The following is a 22,396-nucleotide window of genomic DNA, read 5'->3' as shown; positions in this document are numbered from 1 at the left end:
AACTTGCTTGCTTCCTGCTTGAAGTCAGCTTTCCTTTGAAGCCTGAATCATGCCTCGGATCTGAACCTTTGAGCTGTGTCATCTGCAGCAGATGCCAGGACTTCAAAATATTTTGTTGGCCCACCGCCAGGTTTCCAGGGAACTATACGCCCTGGACTTGTTGAGCTGGTTGAGAATTGTTTGATAAAACTTTGATTTTATTTCAAATGAAATGAACATTTTTGGGGAAAAACAAAACAATATTTGTCAGAAAACTTTAAACTTCAGAGTTTAAACCTGAAAATATTTCTATAAAAATGTTGATAAAATTGTTTTAATGGGGTGGGGGAAAATACATATACATAGAAAAAGGAAAGAAATCGGGACAGGGGAACAAAATAAACAAGACTGACTGGCTAAAACATAATGGATGGAGCCAAGGGATTAGAGATCTGGAGTGGAATCCTGACCCCGGTGACGTTAATGGCAGCTCCAGTTGGTTTCAGTGGAGCCAGAATTTCATCCCTGGTGTCTAGCTCTAGGAGCTTAGGGCTGGTTAGACCTCAGTTTAGGGCTTTCAGCTAAACTTTGTCTTATCCTGAAAAATGGGTTTCATGAAGGGTTGATTATTTCACATAGATGTTGGAACATGAAGTCCATGTATTTTTTATGGGACCTTAAACTAAAAGTCCCTTATGTGTGATAGTTACAATAGACTGGTGTTTTCTTTGTGGAAGGATGGTCCAGTGGTTAGGGAACTAGCCTAGAGGATGCAAGTTCAATTCCCAGGTCTGCTACAGACTTTCTATGTAACCTCGGGTAAATCACTTTGGCCCAGATCCCTGCAGGGACTCAGCTACCTAACTTCCAGTTTTTAGGTATCACTGTCAGGGGCGGCTCCAGGCACCAGCGCAGCAAGTGCTTGCCTGGGGCGGCAAGCTGCGGGGAGCGGCCTGCCGGTCGCTGTGAGGGCAGCAGTCAGGCAGCCTCCCGAAGGCGTGGGACCAACAGATCACCCACAGAAACGCCACCGAATCTGCCGAAGGCCGCCTGACTGCCGTGCTTGGGGCGGCAAAAAACACAGAGCTGCCCCTGACCACTGTGTTCCACAAAACTCCTGCTTGGCTGCTGCCTAATCCTGTAGCCACCTAAATTTACTTGGCACCTAACTTGCTGCTGTAAAAGTCCCTTAGGTGTCTAAGTTTTTGCCTCTGGGGATACATGCTGCTGCCTCATTCTAGGCACCCAGACACTGATTTCCTGCCTATTCCCCAGTGCAATCCCAGCAAAAATAAGTGTTTGCCCACTGATGATGGGCCCAATCTAGTAGATGTGCTCTGAGCACAAATACCATCTCAGGCCCCATTCAAAAATCCAGCCAGTGCTGGAGCTGCACACTCTATAGATTTGAGCTTTGTGGTTAGAGCACTCATTTGTGATGTAGGAGACTCAGGTTCAATTCCCTCCTCTGCTTGAGGGAGCAAAAAAAAATTGAATCCACGTCTCCCAGAAGAGGGCCCTAACCACTGAATTCTCGGATATACCGATGCAAGGCTCCCTCAGTCTCTCCTATTGAAACTGTTCCATTATGTGCCATTCAGTCCCAGGTAGAGAATTGAACGTAGGTCTCCCATATCCCCGATGGCTGCTGTAACCACTGGGATAAAAGTTATAAGGTGGGCGGTGGCAGCACCTCCCTTTTCAGCTGCTTTGCATGGAGTGCGGCAGGCACCTCATTAATTCACACAGGAATAATTTAGACATCTAAGCTGCTGACTCCAGGAGTAGGGAGAGCAGAGATAGGTGCCTCCCTGCAGCTCAATTTATATGCCTACCTCAGAGAGGGGCGGGGCTTAGGACACACCCCTCTTATTAGCATCTCCCATTGGGTAGCCTAGGCAGCTCCTGCCCAGCGTGTTGGCTTTTTTGGATTCATTCTAAGGTGCCTCCCTCTCCCCATTCATTGTATAGGATATAAGAAGTCTAGGCACATAACTCAGGCTTTGCAGATCCCATTGTAGTTTCAGTGATTTTCTAGGTGCCTGAAAGTTAGGCGTTGCAATGCCTTAGTCTCTCTGTGCCTCAGTTCCTCACCTGTAAAGTGGGGATAATAGTACTTGCCTACCTCACAAGTGTGTTGTGAGGATAAGTACATTAAAGATTGTGAAGTGCTTTGATATCTATTGATGAAAAATATTATGCATTACTATTTGCTTTTCCTCTCGTTACTTTCTCCTTGAGTCTAGAGCCCCTATCTCCTATACTACAACTGAAATGTGCAAGCATTTCACCAGAGTTTGCAGCATTAATTATTATTCTGTTATAGGGTTGAACTATGTGGTTTGATCTCACTGTGAGTCCTCTTTTGGCTATATGGCTTTCAGGTGCCTAAATCATCACTGATATACCCCAATCTATTTCAGATTATGAAATATTTTGCAGATAAAAGTGGACACAACAGGTGTCTTTCAATCCAGTTATTTGAAATTGTTTATCCTTCTAGAGCAGTGCTTCTCAAAGTCGGGCCGCTGCGCGTTCAGGGAAAGCCCCTGGCGGGCCGGGCCAGTTTGTTTACCTGCCGCGTCCGCAAGTTCGGCCTATCGCGGCTCCCACTGGCCGCGGTTCGTCGCTCTAGGCCAATGGGGGCTGCGGGAAGCGGCACGGGCTGAGGAATGCATAAATGCTGTCCCTCGCCATCACCCCTAGGTGTCTTTTCTTTCCAGCTATTTGTTTCTTTCAAACATCTATGAATGTGGAAAAGAAAAATATTTCCTCAAGTTGTTAGTAAATCTTACTCCCACTCCTTGCGCATAATTACTGCAAGGCTACTAGGTCCCTGAAATTCCCCCTCAGCGTCTGCATGCTACAGCTCCTAGTTCCCCCTGCTTGATTGTCTATACTGATGTTGCTATTGTAAGCTGTGTGGTTTGGGATCATTACTGTAGTATAAGAGTTCACCTTCTGTTTGTGATGGCTGGGGCAGAGGGGACTTTTCTGAGCTGGAGCTGCGGGTTGGGCAGGCAGGCAGCTGAGCCGACTGTTCCTGTACACTGTCCCCTGGCTCTTCCCATCATTGGTCTCTCATTCTTCATAACATGACAAACGGAGGCAGAGCAGTGCAGCTAGAAGAGAAACCAAATGGGGAAAATCAGCCTCCAGACTCAGGTGTGCAGCAGTGGCCAATTCCTGGAAATAGTCAGAAGCACCACTGGAGCCAAAATCAGAAAACATAAAAGGTGCGAATACGTATGAGACCAATGCAGAGACAATCCCTGCCTATTACTATTTGGGTCGCTTATCCATAGTTTATAGTAGCAAGTGGGACAGGCTCTTGTTTTGGAGAAGACTTCTTCCAATTCTTCAGTGTTGTATGGAACACCCAGCAGTGATAATTTTTCATCTGTTCTTAATGGCATAGGTTTATTTACCACCTTCTTGACACATGATTTCCCACAACGTTCCCCATGTCCTACTTACCAAGAAATTGTCTGAGCAAAATCAGCACAGTATGTGGACACAGGAGCCTTTTGAGCATTAGAAGGGTGTAACATCAGCATCACTAACTTGAGCGTACTGAGTTACAGCATGCTGGCCTCAAATCTAAAAAGCCAGGCAAGAACCACATGAGCCAGAAATTATGCTTTTTGTAGCTAGATCTGAAAACATTGCTCTAAGCAAAAAAAATCGTCTCCCATTGTCATCAAAACAATTGCAGCTTTAAAGCTGACATCATTATAATTCTAAATTTGTCCTGAGTAATTTTTTTCCAAAGGAATAATGAGAAAGATTAGAGGTATGATCAGAAATCACATATGGGCTGTTGAGTAATGGAAATGAGGTTGTTTACTATTCTGCTGACTCAAGAAAAATTGGGTCAACATGACTCATCTCTTCTTTGTTTCTTCCCCTCAAAGAAACATTTTTATAATTCAAATATTGACATCTAGGGTTTTTTTTTGTTTAAATGGAACATAAAACAAAAAATATCTGTTCACCTGTCTTCTATGGCATGGAAAGACAATTAATAGAATTGTACTGCTGCACTTTAATTGTGTTTGGGTGTTAATTTTCTGTATTAAGTTATGACAATGAAGTCTAAAATGGATTGACAGGGGATTCTTTTTTTCGTGTTTGTGGGGTGCATATATCTAAATAAGTATTGCTTATTTTAGTATTTATTGAATGGATATTTCATTAAAAAATAAGTTTAACCAATTTTTAAATTCTGAATGGAGAAAAATACAATGCCATTTTCTTTAAACTGAATATAATTCAAATTGAAATTATTATATTACCACCAAGGGTACAATCTGGACAGCTGAACAGCTGTGTCCCTTCAATTCTCCAACCTGGGGTGCCTTTTACATTGTTTCACTGTGAGAGCAACCACTCCTGGTCTACTCACATGCAGCCTCCAGCATGTAAATCACTCTAGCTATACTGTATGAGTGCTATAGTCAGCCACACACAAATTACACTGCAGGGAAACACTAGCAAGATCCCAGTCCCAGACTTTCCCTCAGAAATGTGTGTCTTGTACAGCCTAGCATCTTGCTGGACAACACAAGCTCATATAAAGTCCATCATTTCATTAATAGAAAATGATATGCAAAGATCTTGTTATCCCAACCCTTCAATTTAAACACACTGATTTAGATAAAACAATAAAACAAGTTTCTTAACTACAGAAAGATAGATTTTAAGTGACATAAAAGTAAGAGTTGGTTACTAGTAAATACAAGGTAAAACGCAACTAATACCTAACTTAACAAGCTAAGTGAATTCAAAGCAAAAGGTCTCTCTCACCACGTCTCTCCATCTTACTGACTATACTCCTTTCAGTCAGGATCTCTCCACCCACTCCAAAGCTATTTCTTTTGTTCTTCTAGTGTTGCTGATGTCATGAGTAGAGGTGAGGGGAGAGATCATTTGGGGCATCTGTTCCCCCATTTTTATATCTTTTCCTCTTCCTTGAGAATCACCTCCATCTGGGCTTCAGGAGACAGCAAGTCTGTGGGGATGGGAACTTCCAGCTGTTTCCCTTTGCCAAGATGTAAATTTCTCATTCACACCCGTTTTCCTGCCAAAGAATGGTCACTGAATCCAGTGATGGTCCATTTAATTTCACTGACATCTGGCTAAGGCATCAGTTTGCCTTTTATCTCTGAGGAACTGGGTCGTGGCAGTTTCCCCAGATTCAGAATATGTGTTAGTAACATCATACAATGGAATCTTATAATTTTACATATAATGTTGCCACACATATTTTACCAGGACAATAATGATCAACAAGTCATGAGTTTTCAGATGATACCTTACAAGGTATAGTTTGTACTAAATGTATCATAGTCTTGAAAAATGGGTGAACATAGGGTACAGACTGTCACAGTGACCCATGAAATTTGTCCTCTGATCAGTGAGATATAGGTTGTAATCCACAAAGAAAAAAAAGGTGTCAATTCCTTGTACTAAATTGGGAGATGTTGCAATGACAAGAGAAATATAAATAGGGAGCTAAAAGGATTGGAATTATGCTCAGGAAATATGCTAACAACTAATATTGCGTCTGATCCTGAAAGTGTTATGTGTGTTTTCCTCCAAAGGGAAGAAATCTCTGTGAGATCCCCACATACCAGTCCTTTGGGGCTTAGACCCACCATAAACACTGCAGAACCCTCATAAAATAATCTCATGAAAGGTGCAATTGGATTCACTATTCATTATTATTATAGATGTTTCATACAAATCTGTATCTTTTGCAAAATATGAAATGCTTTGTGCTACATGCTCAGTGTTTTAATAATTGAACACAATTATTATTCCTAGCCTCCCCACCACAGATATGATGCCAGTGCTTTGAAAAATAACTAAGTGGCCTAAGGGCAGCTCTGGCATAAAATACCTTTGATTGATTCCCAGCCTGTTTCTTGCTGCTTGGATTGGCAGGGACCAAAGCAAATACAGAGGCAATTGACTCAGCCATAAGAAAGGAAGGGATCCAAGCACTGCTTTCCTCAAACAACTCCAAAAGAAACTCTACAACTTCAACTCCCACAAACCCACCCACCTTCTCACGATACACAAACAAAGAACACACAATATCTAGCCTTTGCAATCTCACGGAAGGAACATCAGAACTCGGGAACCATCCTCAAACCACCGACCGCACAAAGGGCCAGTTTCCTCCAGAACAGAATCAACTTCCTCCAGAAACTCTACAACATTAACAACCTCCCTCAGAATGCCATCCTTGTCAGTGTGCGTGACACCTCCCTAGACACCAACATAGCATCGCTGACTGCCTCAAATATCTACAAGGCAATAAAACACTCAGATATCCACACCAAACACACAGCCAAAGTCAGTCATTTCATCCTCACCTATAGTAATTGTACATTCATCAAGCACTTTGTCCAGAAATTCTTCCTCAAGGTGGCTCGTCAAGAGCTTGGCATACTGGGGAGCCATCCCAGTACCCATGATTGTTCCCATGGTTTGGACAAACGCACCATGAAACCAATGATAAACCTGAGATACATCAATGATCTTTTCATCTTCTGGACAGATGACAAACTCCCTCACAGATGTCCATCACAACTTCAGTAACCATCACCCATCCGTCAAACTCTCTCTAGAACACTCCCACACCAGCATCAACTTCCTGAATGCCATGCTCAGCTTCAACAATGGAACCCTATGAAAACTATATACGAGAAATTCATGGATCACCACACTTACTTCCACAGATCCAGTAACCAACCTAGACACACTAAGAAAACTACTATCTTCAGCCAGGCATTCAGATATTAGAGAATATGCTCCAAGGAGAAAATCTGGGATACACACTTTAACCCGCTTAAAACCACATTCACCAAACAAGGACATTCCACCAGAGAAGTAGATTGCATCATGGAACAGGCCACCCAAATCCCCAAGAAAATCTGCTTCAATACAGACAAAACACCACTGACAGCATGCCTATTGTAGTCACCTACCACCCCTTGCTGGAACTCGTGAGGGGTATCATTAAGCAATTACACAGCCTCAAAGAAATCTTTCCCGAACCCCCTTTTCTGGCTAGAATTTTTAAAAAAATTCAGCCTGGAGCAGACATCTATGATGGACAATTTCAACCCAAATGGTTTAAGTTTCACAAAGTTATAAGCAAATGTACACAGTCTTATAAGAGGACGTGTCCAGCAACCTTAAGTGTAGGTGTCGCTACCAGCTATGCCTGTAACACAGAGGTGGGCAAACTATGGCCCATGGGCCACATCTGGCCCACGGGACCATCCTGCCCGGCCCTTGAGCTCCTGGCCCCTCCCCTGCTGTCCCCCCTCCCCTGCAGCCTCAGCTCACCATGCTGCCAGCGCTCTGGGCGGCGGGGCTGCGAGCTCCTGCCGGGCCACGCAGCTGCCAGTCCTACTGCTCTGAGTGGCATGGTAAGGGGGAGCGGGGGGGTTGGATGAGCAGGGGGTGCTGGGGGGCAGTCAGGGGACAGGGAGCAGAGGGGTTTGGATAGGTGTGGGAGTCCCAGTGGGCCTGTCAGGGGGCAGGGTTGTGGATAGGGGTTGGGGCAGTCAGGGAGCAGGGGGGTTGGGTAGGTTGTGGGGTCCCGGGGGGCAGTTAGGGGTAGGGAGTACCGGGAGGGGGTGGTCTGGGGACAAGGAGCAGGGGGGGTTGGATGGGTGGGAGGTTCTGAGGGGTGTGGGAAGTGGGAGGGGGCAGGGGCCTGGCTCTTTGGGGAGGCACAGCCTTCCCTACCTGGCCCTCCATAGTTTTGGAACCCCCATGTGGCCCTCAGGCCAAAATGTTTGCCCACCCCTGCTGTAGCATGTGCACACGTGTGTGCAAACCCCCAGCCCTTAAACCTGGCTTTTGTGTCAAGGGCGCATTACACACAATCCCAACAGTGGGGAGTGCTCTGTACAGATAAATGTGTGGGACCGAGACCACTGTGTATTCTAGGCAAGGGCTGCATGGGTAAACTCAGTGCTATTCCACTAGCAGAGCAGTGCCTACAAAGCGTCCCTGCTTCTCTAACTGGAACATCAGTAACTTAAAGTTTTAACAGGGAAGAAATAACACAGAGCACTGGAGCATATGCAGCCAAGCAATCCACCCTGGTCATAGTTCTGGACATGAACTGGATTTTTTGATACCTGAGAAATGCCACACATTTGAAAAAAAAATCCATCAAGAAGAGAATGAAAACAATTTTTTTTTAAATTTCCTCTAAAGTGAAATTCCAAAGAAAACAATCATTTGGGGTCAATTGAAATGTTTGGTTCTGGTTTTGACTTTTTATTATGTTTTTGTTTTAATTTATAATATAAAAGATATTTCAAAAATTAAAAAATGTTCCTTGGGAAAATTCCTGACCAGCTCTACTTCCCAGCCATAGAAAAGCAGCCTGCTCTGATTGTTCCAGTCCAAGGTGAAGCCACCTTGTCCCTGAAATTAGGCTGTTAAGGAAAGCACTGATGGTACCACTGAGTCATGCTCCCCTCCTTCCCCCACCAGTGTCAGGGCAGCTAGTGCCTGGCAAACTGGAAGCTGCCCACAGCCTTTATTTTTTTATTATTTTTTTTTTTGGAGGGCTGGGTTTTAGGCAGATCGTCAGCTGACATGGGCAGCAGCAGCTCGCTGGGTCTGTCGTGCCACCTGTTCTTTCTCCGCTTCTGGGGGAATGTAGTCAGGAAAGGCTGGGCAGAGGCTCCGCGACACAGGCAAAGGGGATAAGGCCAACAACGGGTCCAATCTGTAACCTAGTCAAGTGCCCAGATGAGAGAGGCCCCGCAAGGCAGTCACACTGCACACGCTGACACGCCCACACAGTGCACAATGCACACACACGCACACACTGCACATGCTGACACGCCACACAGCGCACGATGCACACACACTTACACTGACACGCCCACCCAGCGCACAACACGCACGCACACACACACACCCATTGAACACGCTGGCACGCCCACAATGCACACACAATGCACATGCTGACACGCCACACAGCACACGATGCACACACACTTACATTGACACGCCCACCCAGCGCACAACACGCACGCACACTCACACACACACCCATTGAATATGCTGGCACACCCACAGAGTGCACAATGCACACACACACTGCACACGCTGACACGCCCACACAGCGCACAATGCACACACACTTACACTGACACGCCCACACAGCGCACAACACGCACGTGCACACACATACACTGAACACGCTGGCACGCCCACACAGCGCACAATACACACACACACACACACACTGCACACGCTGACACGCCCACCCAGCGCACAATGCACGCACACACACACACTGCACATGCTGACATGCCCACACAGCGCACAATGCGCGCACACACACACACAGAGCACACGCTGACATGCCCACACAGCGCACAATGCACACACACTGCACATGCTGGCACGCCCACACAGCGCACAATGCACACACACACACTGCACATGCTGACACGCCCAGCCAGCGCACAATGTGCGCGCACACTGCACATGCTGACACGCCCAGACAGCGCACAATGCACCCACACACACACTGACACGCCCACACAGTGCACAATGCGCGCACACACTGCACACGCTGACACACCCACACAGCGCACAATACACACAAACACACGCACTGCACATGCTGACACGCCCACAGGCAGGCGCGCACAGTGCACACACACATACACTGCACACGCTTGACGTGCTCTCCGCACAGAAGGCACTCGCTGACACGCGGTGCACACGCTCTCCACGTGCAGTCTGGCACACTAGCCTAGTGCCCACTCACACGCGGCGCCCGGAGCAAGGCGAGTCCCGGCCAGGGGAGCCCGAGCCGGAGCCAGCACCGGGTCCCAGCTGCAGCTCCCGGAAGAGGCAATGGCGAGGAGGGGACCAGTCTCGCTGGGATCCCCCCCCCCCATTCACACGCACCCGGACAAACCCTGCTGGGCGGCTCTGATTGGTCACATGACAGCAGCCCAACCCCCCCCCCCGCCTCGCAGCAGAGGAGCTGGGGGGGGGCGATGTGCTGGGGGGAGGGGGGTTGAAATGCAACCAGCGGCAGATTAACCGTAGGGACCCCCCAGCTTCCTGCACCCCCCCCCCCCGGAGCCCCCTAGCCGCGCACACCTGCTGCTGCCGCCCTCCCTTTGTGCAGTGCAGGTGTCCCCCCCCCCCCCCGGCCCCGCCGTGATGTCACACTCCCGCTCGCGGGGCACGATGGGAGAATCCCAATGTTCTCCAACAGATGCTCCAAGAAGCGCAGCCGATTAAAGCGATTGCGGGAGCGAAGGTTTTGCTTTCGGGCGGGAGGGGGGGGGGGAGCGCGGGGGAGGGGAGAGCCCGGCCCCAGCTCAGGCCGGCCCCCCCCCGGAGCCGCACGACAGCAAGTTCGCCCATGAGCGGCAATAGGCGCCCGGTGCGTTAGCGGCATCGCTGCGGCTGCTGGATGCGGCAGGTGCGGAGCCTCGGCGGGAGCTGGCGGAAGGAGGCCGGGGACGATGCTGCCGCGGCCGGGCTGAAGCTGCTGGCGCTCCGGGCTCCGGCCCCCCCTTCCCCATTGTGACCTTGGCCGCCTCCCGTTCCATGAGCCCCCCCCGCCCCCCATGGCTGCAGCGGCAGAAGGGACCGGCTGTTTTCTCCCCCGAGGCAGGTCTCAGAGCGACCCCAGCGTCCTCACGGACTGCGCCGCCTGCGCTGCCCCTCCAGCCGGAGAGAACCCAGGTAACACCCCCTCCCCCCACAACAGAGCCGGGGGGAGAGGGGAGTGGAAAGGGGGGGGGGGTAGAGGGGTCCCGCTGCCATCTGCTGCAAACCTGCCCGCCCAGGCACGGCAGGAAATTAGGGGCATCTTCCCCCCAGTAAATCCTGAACTGATGCAGGGGCTTAGCTGCAAACAGCATTGCCTCAGAGCCTCCCGGGTGCCTGGCCCCGCCACTGCCTGCAAACTCCGCGTGCAGCGGGGAGGGGGCTGAGAGCAGAGCCTTGCCCCCCCCTCTCTGACTGCATGGGAGGGGGACCCCAGGGCCCGCAGCGCTAGTGCTACCTGGAGCCCAGCCTCGGCTGCTGGCAGGCACTTCTCAGCACAATCACCGCCCTTGTGTGGACCCACGCAGGTGGCAGCCTTGGGGAGAGCTGCAAGAGCTGCTTTAGCACAGGAGGCTTGACGCTCTCCCCACCCTCCCCCACCAGCCAGTCCTCCTCTGCCAGGAGGAAGCCATGGGGCAAGCGGGGCAGGGATCCAGGCAGGACTGACCTTCATGCACCCAGGGAGAGGCCCTGGAGTGAGGAAGGTGGAGTGGCTGGATTTAGAAGCTACAGTACTAAATGCAGTAGGCAGTACTCCTACCTAGGCCAGTGATTAATACTTTGATTCAGGCTTATGCATAGCTGATTTATTACTGTCTGGAGGGGGAAAAAAAGGGCCAATACAACAGAAGGGAACAGGCCGTTTGGATAGGATCACCATGGAGACAGGAGGAAGCAGAATAATAATAATTAAATTGGCCCCCCCCGCCCCCGAAGGTAATTTTCACTTCATACAGAGAAGTATAATCTTCTCATGAAGTGTCGTGGCAGAGGGGACTGAGGTACCAATATCCAATCACACTATTCTATTTATAAATGAAAATGAATTATTTCACCAGCGCCAGCTAACAAACATGTTCAGCTTAGCTTCACTTTAAAGAATAGTTCTTCCAGGAGGAAGCCATGGGGCAAGCAGGGCAGAGATCCAGCCAGGACTGAAATAATAGTTCTTCCATTAAATACAGATGTCTTTAGTGGTGACTGTATCATTTCAAAGTGCCGACATCAAAGTGATGATGATCCTTTGGAGTAAGGAAAAGGTTGGCTCTGCTGGGTGAAGATTTCCTCTAGTCAACTCAAAAACTCCACATAGCTTGTGTGTGATGTGACTGCAAGGAAAGGCCCAACAACAAGTAACTAGAAGCAGAGGCTGGCTTTACCCTGGCTTTATATAAACAGTGGACCATTTATGAGCTGTAAGGTTTCTTTGTGAGGGCTACTGAATTATGGAATGATTAAACAAAACAGGGTAAGCTGTGTGGTTTCTACCACCCTGAGACAATGAAAGATGGGTAAATCCTAGTGGCCCAATATATTGAATTCTAAACATAGAACTCAGGGTCTGAACCCAAATCTAAAGGAAGCCAGGAGAGAAGTGCCTCTTGAATTAAATGGGTTTTAGATCAGGCCTTAGTTCCTCTTTTGCAGATTGTGATTAAACACTCCCAGCCTTCTTTGATGGGTCTGCTTGCCAAAATCATTCCCAGAGAAGCAGACTATACGTTAATAATTATGACAATTTTAAGTTTGATTCGTTTTCCTTATCAAACAATTCTGAAAATCTTTGTAGCTCTGCAACTAGATAAAACAATGAAATTAATGGAAACGATAGAGGATTTCTCTGATGCCCAATTGTGGCCATACCCCACGTAAAGGGAACAAAGGATGCCTCTAACATGAAGTGCTAGACTTTCTGCTTAAGGGACAATACTGACTGAAAGCGAGGAATCTATGCTTCTGCTATTTGATTTCTGGAGGCAAAAGTGACTAGTGAAAGGAAAATTATATGCATACAATCTAATTTCAGCTCTTTCTTGTATATTTCAAAACAATCAATCAATGTGGGAAACAGCAAATGTAACAGACAATCTAATTTTTAAAATCTATTTGATATAAGGGAAAATAAACACATGCTTTTTTGAAAAGAGGTACTGTTAACAGCACATTTTCTTCAATGAAAATTCCATAATTTAAGACCAAACATCCCAGTGGCATGGCAGCTGCTGCACAAAGTATGCAAAAAAATCTCCCCCTCTCCAAAAAATATACTGCAAAAGCATTATAAAAGGTAACAAAAGGCAACAATACCTACAGCCTGTGTATATTCTTGTATTATGTAGACTAAGGAAACCCTACCTAAGTTTTATTTTTTCATGTAATTTACAGATATGGATTTTGTTAGCTAACAGTTACATTGTTTGGTAAACATTGGGTAGACCAGTACTAAATAGTGTGACTGTAGGTGACTGTCTTAGAATGTAAGAATGGTAAACATCTAATGTTTTCAGTACTAGTATTGCTTTACCCGCAAAATTACAACATTTTTTGCCATCTAATTTGTGGACAAATTGTTTTTGTCTCCGTATTTCAAAGATTTAAGCATAATTTATGCCAAGCTATGAATTAGCTGTCATCCTACATAGTTACATTTTCATCTTGCTTCCTTGCTAATAGAAATAATTATAATTTGGTTTTATGTTTAGTTATAAAACCAAACACACACAGTCAAAATAACTTTTAGACCTGATCATTCTACAATGTCATGTTTACATTTACATCCCAATCCTGCTTCCATTTAAGCCTTGCTTTAGACAACAGAGGAATAGAACCTAATTTCAACTTTTCGGTTTCTGAACTGTATTTCAAACGAGTTTCCTAGTTTAAAAGTAATGGCTTCGTTAAAAACTCAGGCCAAAAGAGACATTATTTATACCTCAAGTTATACAGACAAATGTGCCAATAGCAAAGTAGAATTCTACAAAATGATTTACAGTGTTGACATAAATATGATTTTTAAGATATGCATGGCAAACTTTAGCATCACAACATAAATCACGTACACAGAAAGTAATCAGCATGGGTGTGAAGTACTCTTTGAATGTATTAGGCGGGTTTTGATCTAATAAGAGTTAGAGGATGATGCTTAAAGAGAGCAGTTATCCATGTAATTGGGCAGTTAACCTAACCAAATGGCTTTTATAAAGGAAGATAACCCATATCACATCACTGACCTTGGCAAAAGCACAAAGGTAACATTTATTCAAGGATGAATTGTGGGGGAAAAAGAATCTAAAATATGTTAGGCACAAACAGGCTTTCCTTCAGCACCTGGGATACAGATTTTGTTCTTGGATCAAACCCTTACTGAGGTCAGTACTGAAATGCTGTCACCCTGACCTTGTGGTTATGTTCCACTGTTTTTTTCTTGGTGGGGGGACACTGAGTATTCAATTTTTTTTTTTTGGCCATGAATACCTGGTTTAATTGAACAACTGGAGGGCTGAGCGGCCTTCTGTTCCAACATTTACTTGGCTGGGCCTACACTGGAAAAATGTATCATGATAGAAAATGTGGTAACAGATATTAGTTAATGTGTTTTCTAGAGTTTCCTTTCCCCCATGTAGGCATGGCCTTTGTTTAAGCAAGTTGCATATCACTCCTCTTGATCTATGAAGTCCCGGTATGAGTGTTTTTTGCCTCATCATTAGCCAGGAGTACATGCAGTGACACTGACATCAGAAGATGCAGAGGCAATACCCTTTAGTTTTCCATCCATCCAGGAGAGCTCAGTTCTAGGGCAATATCAGTTTTTCAGTGAGCTGCTTTTTGCCCAATTTTACAGCCAAGTTGAATGAGGCACCGCAAGGTTATATAGTTGCCCAAGTCATATAGCGAATCAGGGATTCAGCTGGGACGAGAGCCTGGAATGCTTCAGGTAATCACTAGACTAGATCTCCTTCTGGCTGGTTTGGACAAGTCAAATGGCAGACTCAGGGAGTTTCCTATGAACAGATTGTGCTGAAAGTCTTTTGCCGTATGTTAGGAAACCATCTAGTTAGAATTGAAGTCTTGTCTTTTTGGGCTGGGATACTACTTGGAGCCAAATCCTCCAAAAGATTTCCCCAGGTTTGGGATAAGTTATCCATTTTTTTTTATGTGGTTAAAAAACAAGCTCCTTCTTCCTGTATGAGGAAGGGACATCTAAAGTACCTAACCGGCCAGACTCCATGCAGATACTAAGAGAACTTGCTTGTGCAAATACTTTCAGAGCTTGATTTTCAGAAGTGCTGAGCACCCACAATTCTGGCTGTTGCCATTTGGAGCCGCAATTGCTCATGATCTCTGACAAAAATCAGGCCCATATTTATAGTGCGGTTTTTATTATACAGTATTCTCTGTACAAATGAAAAGTTATTACCTTGATTTACTACAAAATTACAGCAAATGCACAGGCCAGTGCTAAATTCTGTTCCAAAATCTGCTTTGTAAGATTGTTTTTAAAATGATATGTTAACAGCATATTATAAAATGTTCCTACAGCAAATAAAATACATGATGTTCAGTACATGTAGACAACAGGCTTAACAGTAACATGTGTTACTAAATAACAGGCCTACAAATCTGCTAATAATTAGACCCTTCATATGCCTTTAATTAATAACAGCTCCTTGCAGTGAGCTTTTAGCATATGGCAGCCATGGTCTGAGAATGAAGTGTAGGTTTTGTTTGCAGTGGGCATCATTACCAAGTGGACATTTCCCAGCTGCAGTGGATCGTTTAACAAGTTTAAATGTAAGGAATGCTGCAAGTAGTGTTGGTAAGAGTGATGGATTGTTCATTTTCAAGTGGAGCCATCTATATTTGAATTTTCTTTTTCATGATAAAATAAATGCATTTTGGGTTGAGATTCAGTGAACTCTTGTACCACCAGTGAGCTCAAGCAACTAGGTTCTTGAAAGCTGGTGAGTTCTCTGCTCTGGTGAGAATGAATACAATATTGCAAATTTAGGGCCTGATCTGTCAATCTTCACTCAGCCATGTCTAGGGCACGGGTCACTTGCTGGTTTGTACTAGTGGATTCTTTGCAACTTGAAGTCTTTCGGTCAAAATGGGAGGCCTTCAGTAGCTCAGCAAGAGCTTATGGGCCTATTGCATGTATGGGTGGGTGACGTTCTATGCAACATCCTCGTGGTCAGACTGATAGACTTTAAGGCCGGAAGGGACCATCATGGTTATGAGTCTATGTTGTTCCATTAAGATGAGTGGGACTTTTTTGCTGAGTAAGGAGTGAAAGGGCCAGGTGATTAGGAGCACAGAACTTGGGAGGCCCATAGAAATTCCTCTAATTACACATGGAGCTTCCTTACACTAAGATTCTTGGGATCCAGTCCAGCCTATTATGTACAGAACACATCTGCACCATGATCTCATTCAGAAAGAGAATTTTGTTTGTTAGTGCAGCATGCTCAGTGCTGGAGCAGTGCATCAGATAGAGAAGGACCACCCCCACTGCCATTACCTGTTAGGTTTTTCAGATCTTCATATGACAGGTGTTTTCAAACATAAGACCAGTAGATGTTTAAACAGGGCAGAATTCTACAAAAGTGTTTAGGACATCAAGGAAAAACTACGTATCCTATTGCAACGTCAGGGGCATTTAAGTAGACCACACTTAATTATAACTTAAGTTGAAAGCTATCAAGAACACTTTTGTTAAACACCCTTGCTCAAGAGAAGATAAATGGTGATGGAAATTTGATTTGAGTCATAGAAGATAGAATCACACAGGGAAAGATGGTGACAACAGAGACTCTGAAGCAATCTTATAAGTCATTTTAAGTGGCTTACACCCATCCTCCCCCCCCCCCCCCCCCCCCCGCAAATGTTTCGGAGAAAGAGGCTATAGAAGAAGAAGTCTGGAATTTCAGACACAAACCAGATCTTAAGATCCTGCAACTGTCTCTCAAGCAGATGGTGAAGCTGAAATAGCTCCTTCATTGTACATTTCCAGCAATCAAAGGGAATAGGAGAGACTGGTAGTCTCTCATTTGGGTCTTAGATCATTAAAAAATGGAACTTCACAGAAAAAGAGAGCAAATTAATGTCAAAGCTTAACTAGTGAAGAAAGACAGACAACTATAATAAAATGAGAGTCTACCCACCCAACAATTTAGATGCAGGGACTATGGGTCCTACAGAATGAAAGAAACCTAATTTGTAGAAGGGCACTATTATGCCAGGCATCACTTACAAAACTACCAAGCTAAAGAATTGTTTTTCAGAATTGACACAATGTTCTTCTTCAGTAACAGATACTATTGATCCATCCCACTTACGGTCCATTGTACCTTACCCTTCCCTCCAGTGGAAAACCAAGGAGCTACTGTAGAACTAACAGTAGTGTGGATCTCTTAGCTTCTGTGTCAGCTCAGCACATCAGATTCCTGAGTTCTAGGTGTGGAAGAGATATGCCTCATACATGTCAAATATAAAACAGTGCTGTAGGCTCAAGCACTGAGCCTGTTGAAAACTCTTAGTCCGTACACATGGTGAATTCTTTCAGTTGCACAATAACTCATGCTGATGTGTCCAAAATCTCACTATATATGGAACATCTGTGTTCCAGATACGCACAGCTGTGTGCATGCCAAAAGTTGATCCAGCCACATAAATAAAAGCAACTAATGTGATCAACGTTAAGGCTAGGATTGGAGGGAGATCCATTAGAAAGTCTACAATACAACCTCTTGTACGCCTCATTGTTTTCTTTTATCACCTGTCATCATTCAGAAGATGCTGTGGCAAGAGACCTTCGTGAAGTTAGGCAGTTACTTTGCCAGACTGCTCAGAAGGTGAAAGAAACTAGATTTTTTGCTCCTTTTATGTAGTCTCTTTTGGAAGAGGGAGGCATTTATTATTACTCAGCACAGCACAACAGAAAACGTTAGGACATCTGCTATAACTCAACCAACTCTTTAGGGAAAGTCATGAGGAAACAACAGCCAGTACAGGAATACTCTTCATCTGTCTGTCTGTTTTTATAGGCATAACATACACTGGATATGCCATTGCACTTCCTTTTACAACCCTACTGTGGGTTCCCTTGGCCTCTTCTGGATTGATGCAGAGTGCTTAGGTTTTAGGTTAACATTCATTGCTGTTCTGATTTGTTCCTCCAAATTCATTTTGACGAGGCTGGTAGCATTGGAGAATGTTTTAGGTTAACATTAAACATGTGCTGAAGACCAATCAAAATCTATGGGAGGGTGAGTGTGTCAGGGATGGGAAATTAGTGCATGGTGCTGTGCCAGATCTGTGGCTGTCACGACAGTCCCTTACACCAGGGACCATTTAGGTCTAATTCTGATCTGTCCAACACGTCAAGTAGATTTTCAAATAGGTTACAATGGTCATAAATCACAGCTAATTTACAATTTAAATATTTCAATCAGGTTAACTATTAATTGCCTTCCCCCCAAGCTCAATGATCGCTGTTTCATCAGGTCTCCATGAGCCAGTGCATTCTATTACTTTTGTTTCTTTGCCCTGCATTGTACTCCTTCCACCTTATCTATATTTCTCATCAATTAAGTTGGCAAAAACTGGACCCTTTGCTACAAATGTGGTGAAACAAGAGGCCTGTAAAGATTGTTTCTTTGGAAAGCAACATGCCCTTCAATATAGGCCAACATTTTAGCCTTCTTCATTGTCACTGTCCACTGAACTGAAAATGCCCCTGTCAATATATCCTTTCCCTCCAGTTACTAATTCATTCCCATCTAAATTAAACTGCTTGGGCAGCATCTTTACTTCAGTTTATTGGCACACAATTAATTCTTAGATGTGTGAAATTTCATGATTCAACTCAGAGTCCTTTCACCTAGACTACAAATGTTCTTCTGGAACTCACCCACATGCCCATGTGTTTTAACCATACAACTGAGTTTAGGGACCACACCTACAAAGATTTTCTACTGCACCTCTCTTTTATTCCTGCATTTGAAGCCAGTGGAACTATGCCCAGAGTACAAACCTTCATAGGGCTTTACACATGAGTAAAAATATGCATGATAGTAATTTATCTGCATATTTTATAATCACATATTCCCTCTGCATCTAGCTTATTAATACATTCATTTTAAAATCCAGCTCCCCCTAGAGAACCCTGAAGAGCTCCTCCTTGCTGGTTTGCATGAATAGATACCCTTAACTCAAGACCTCTGTTTAATGCCCACTATCCAGTTTTTTTTATCCTCACCTAACCCATACTTAAGGAGTCAAGTCAGAAGGGGGTGAAAGCTGTAGACTTTGACGTCCTAATGTTGCATTTACAGCAGTTGAATGAGATTGATGAATATATATTATTCATGGGGTTTGTTATTTTAAAACTTATCCATGCTGGGACGGTTTCCGAAGTTGGGATATCAGGCAGTTAGCCAGATATTAGAGAAGTCTAGTGTTTTGTAAGTGAAATATAGAACTGCATGTAAGAAATGTGTTTTACATTCCTCTTTTATTCTAATCCCAAATTCGCCAGTAGTTTGAATGTTATGGAGTACCTGTTTAATACATTTAAAACTTGATATCCAAGATGTGGAAATGCTGTATCATATCATTGCTGGTAACCAGAGTTTCAAATGTTAGCTCAGCACACGCAATAGCCTCATGAAAATAGTTGTGATATTGTTTTATGATTTGTTTGCTTCTGTGGAGCCCTCTGCATCTGTAGTGACCCTTGACGAGCCTCTATTTTCAGTCACCCCCACACCCTTTCCTTTATATCACAACCACATTTTTCGGTAACAGAAGGAAGACTGGACAGAATTCCTCTTTGGAGCCTGGCAGTGGTTCTCTTAAATTGAGCAGGGTGCTGCTGAAAATATGCCGCCCCCGCCCCCAATCCCATGCAGGCACTGAGCATGCTGTTTCTTGGCTCAGTTACCCCCACTTTGACCACCCTCTTGCAAGCAAAGCACCTGGAGCATAGGATTGGGCCCAAATGTGACTGTCTGAGATTGGACTAGGTAGCTCAATCCAGGCCCATCACATAGAGGTGAAAAAAAAAACATTGTTTCTAGGCAACTGGGTTAGTAATTTTGAGCTCTAACATCATTTGTTTCCTTTGTTGGTTCAGATTTGATTTTGGCAAAAAACCAGTGCGAGTGCCTTTTGAATATTTCATCTCTCCTTGTTCCAATTGCTGCCTTCTCCATGCACCATAAGAATGAACTCAGTCATGGGCATACAAGTGGCTTTCTTTTCCTTTACCTCTCAGCTGCAGCTTCAATATTATGGCATTGATGCCAAAGGCAGCACGGGTGGCATTACACACTATAAAAACAATGCATGGTGTTTTCAAAGGCAGTCAGTGATGACAAAGAGAAGCAGAGGATGTCTAGCTACTACATTTACATGTTTCAATGAAAATAAGTTCTTAACCCAAATCTTAACAGACAAGCTTCAAAATGAATCAAATAAAAGCCCCTTTTCTTTCAAAGCTGCAATAATCACATACATCACACTCAAGGAATTACTGGCCTCTCCTGTGTAGTCCTCTACAAAGAGCTTTTCTGTCTGTTCCCCTACTTGAACACGTCAAAATGTTTCCATGCATCATAATAGGGAATGGTCAAAGCTGAAAAAAATCAGATGATTTGGGGCCATATCCTGCAGACACAACTACTCTCATTGGTAGTGTTAATTATATTACACTAGTATCAGAGGGGTAGCCATGTTAGTCTGGATCTGTAAAAGCAGCAAAGAGTCCTGTGGCACCTTATAGACTAACAGACGCTGTCTTTAGATTGCAACTACTTATGGCAGGGACTGTCTCTTACTATGTGTTTGTACAGTGCCTGGCACAATCAGTCTTCTCTTGGTTGAGGCACTAGTGTAGTATAGCAAAGAGTCCTGTGGCACCTTATAGACTAACAGACGTATTGGAGCATGAGCTTTCGTGGGTGAATACTCACTTCGTTGGATGCATGTGTATTCACCCACGAAAGCTCATGCTCCAATACGTCTGTTAGTCTATAAGGTGCCACAGGACTCTTTGCTATACTACACTAGTGCCTCAACCAAGAGAAGACTGATTGTGCCAGGCACTGTACAAACACATAGTAAGAGACAGTCCCTGCCATAAGTAGTTGCAATCTAAAGACAGCCCAAAGGGCGGAATAAATAAAGCCGTTCCCGCATTTTATAGATGGGGAACTGAGTTCTGGAGAGATTAAGCCATTTGCCCAAGGTCTCACAGGCAGTCTGTGGTACAGCTGGGAAAGGAAGCCTGGTTTCCCGAGTCTTAGTACAGTGCCTAAAGCACAAGATCATCCTCACACCGAACGGGACTACTCACACAAGGAAAGTTAATGACGTGCTTAGGTGTCTGATGACTCTGGTCTATGTTTGTAACCCACAAATACATAAATTGTAAGAGAGAAATGGTGCTGAGGGGGAGGAGCGAGGAGGAGAAAAGAAAAACAGCCAGCACTGATATCTCTCTCTCTCTCTCTCTCACACACACACACACACACACACACACACACACACACACACACACACACACACACACACACACACACACACACACCATATATTACACACACACACACCACATTTTCTGGTTCTGTGATTTCCAGCATGATTGATAAAAGGTTGAGAAGATTTGATTAGTTATGAAAGAAGAATTTATGGCATCTGCTCCCAAGAGTCTGATTCAGCATCAGAGAAATCCATGAACATTCATGGGCAGGTATGTTTGTGAACAAGTTGCTGATCCCACACCACAAGGAAAGTTAGAGCTGGGAAAAGCCAACTGCAAACTTTCGATTTGTTAAAACTCTTTATCTACAGATTCAGCCGCTGCTCAGTATTATTGCATCTGCTTGAAAATAAGAAACCGGCAAGCACTATTGATAACATAATAAGAGTTGCAATTCAAAGGGCATTGGATCAATCTCACGCAAAGTATCTCAGGATCAGATCCCATGTGAGAGAGAACATAACAGAATGAAAGTTTCATACCTGAGCTGCAAGGGAGCTGTATCACTTTGTGAAATGTGTTTATATTAAAAAAACAAACAAACCAATGTTCCCTAAAGCTACTCTTTACATTCATTGCATCTTTAACCCCTTAAAATACCTGACTCCATGATATTTCAAATAATTTTTTTGAAGTTTTCCTGTTAATCCTGATTTTCATTTGATGACATATAGGGCATAAAGTCAAAAATGAAAGTTAGAATAAATTGAGTTTTGAAGGGCAGATGATTAGAAACAGGAATTTAAAATGGGCAATGGGGAAAATGGAATTTCAGACACTTATTAAAGCTAAGTACCATGTTTCTTTAAATGTGCATGTATATATGTTTGTACAGCACCTAGCACAATGGAATCCTGATCCATAACTGGGGCTACTACTGCAATACAATAATATATTATACACAGGACCAAGTTTTCCCCAGGGAATTCCAGCATCTAATGTTGTTGTTGCTGATGTTTTTGTTTTCCTCTCTCAGAACCACCTTTGCAAATCCTATTTTGTAAACTACTTGACCATTTCTTACACCTAGGGGGGTAGGAAGGGCAAAGCTGACCATTTGCTGGGACATGGTGCCTGAAATTAAGCATTTTTCATCCTCATATATGTACTCTGTTAAACGCCCGCTAACTTAAACAAGGATGCAGACATATATATAGCATACTTGAACCTGTATGGAAAGCATTACAAAACATGTAATTAAAGTGAAACACGTGTTGGAGTGTAGGATGCTGCTTAACTTGACTTTAGTAGCAAAGGAGA

At 44.5% G+C, this 22,396-nt stretch overlaps 1 protein-coding gene across 9 annotated transcripts in view; it reads left to right on the top strand.

Annotated features, from left to right (window-relative positions):
* The first annotated feature begins 10,260 nt into the window (after positions 1-10,260).
* Positions 10,261-22,396, top strand: part of PHACTR3 (phosphatase and actin regulator 3) — a 165,121-nt gene continuing 152,985 nt past the window's right edge. For 6 of the 9 annotated variants that reach the window (XM_044986072.1, XM_044986076.1, XM_044986069.1 and 3 more), the window contains exon 1: positions 10,261-10,731. In XM_044986072.1, the coding sequence (XP_044842007.1) occupies positions 10,614-10,731 (118 nt within the window). In that variant the 5' untranslated portion in view covers positions 10,261-10,613. The remainder of the gene's footprint in view (positions 10,732-22,396) is intronic. The other 3 variants (XM_044986073.1, XM_044986074.1, XM_044986075.1) reach the window with 3 other exon arrangements.

The sequence above is a fragment of the Mauremys mutica genome, chromosome 13, assembly GCF_020497125.1.
Source record: "Mauremys mutica isolate MM-2020 ecotype Southern chromosome 13, ASM2049712v1, whole genome shotgun sequence".
Lineage (NCBI taxonomy): Eukaryota > Metazoa > Chordata > Testudines > Geoemydidae > Mauremys > Mauremys mutica.
Note: the sequence above shows the minus strand (reverse complement) of the source record. Positions and strands in the feature narration are given on the sequence as shown.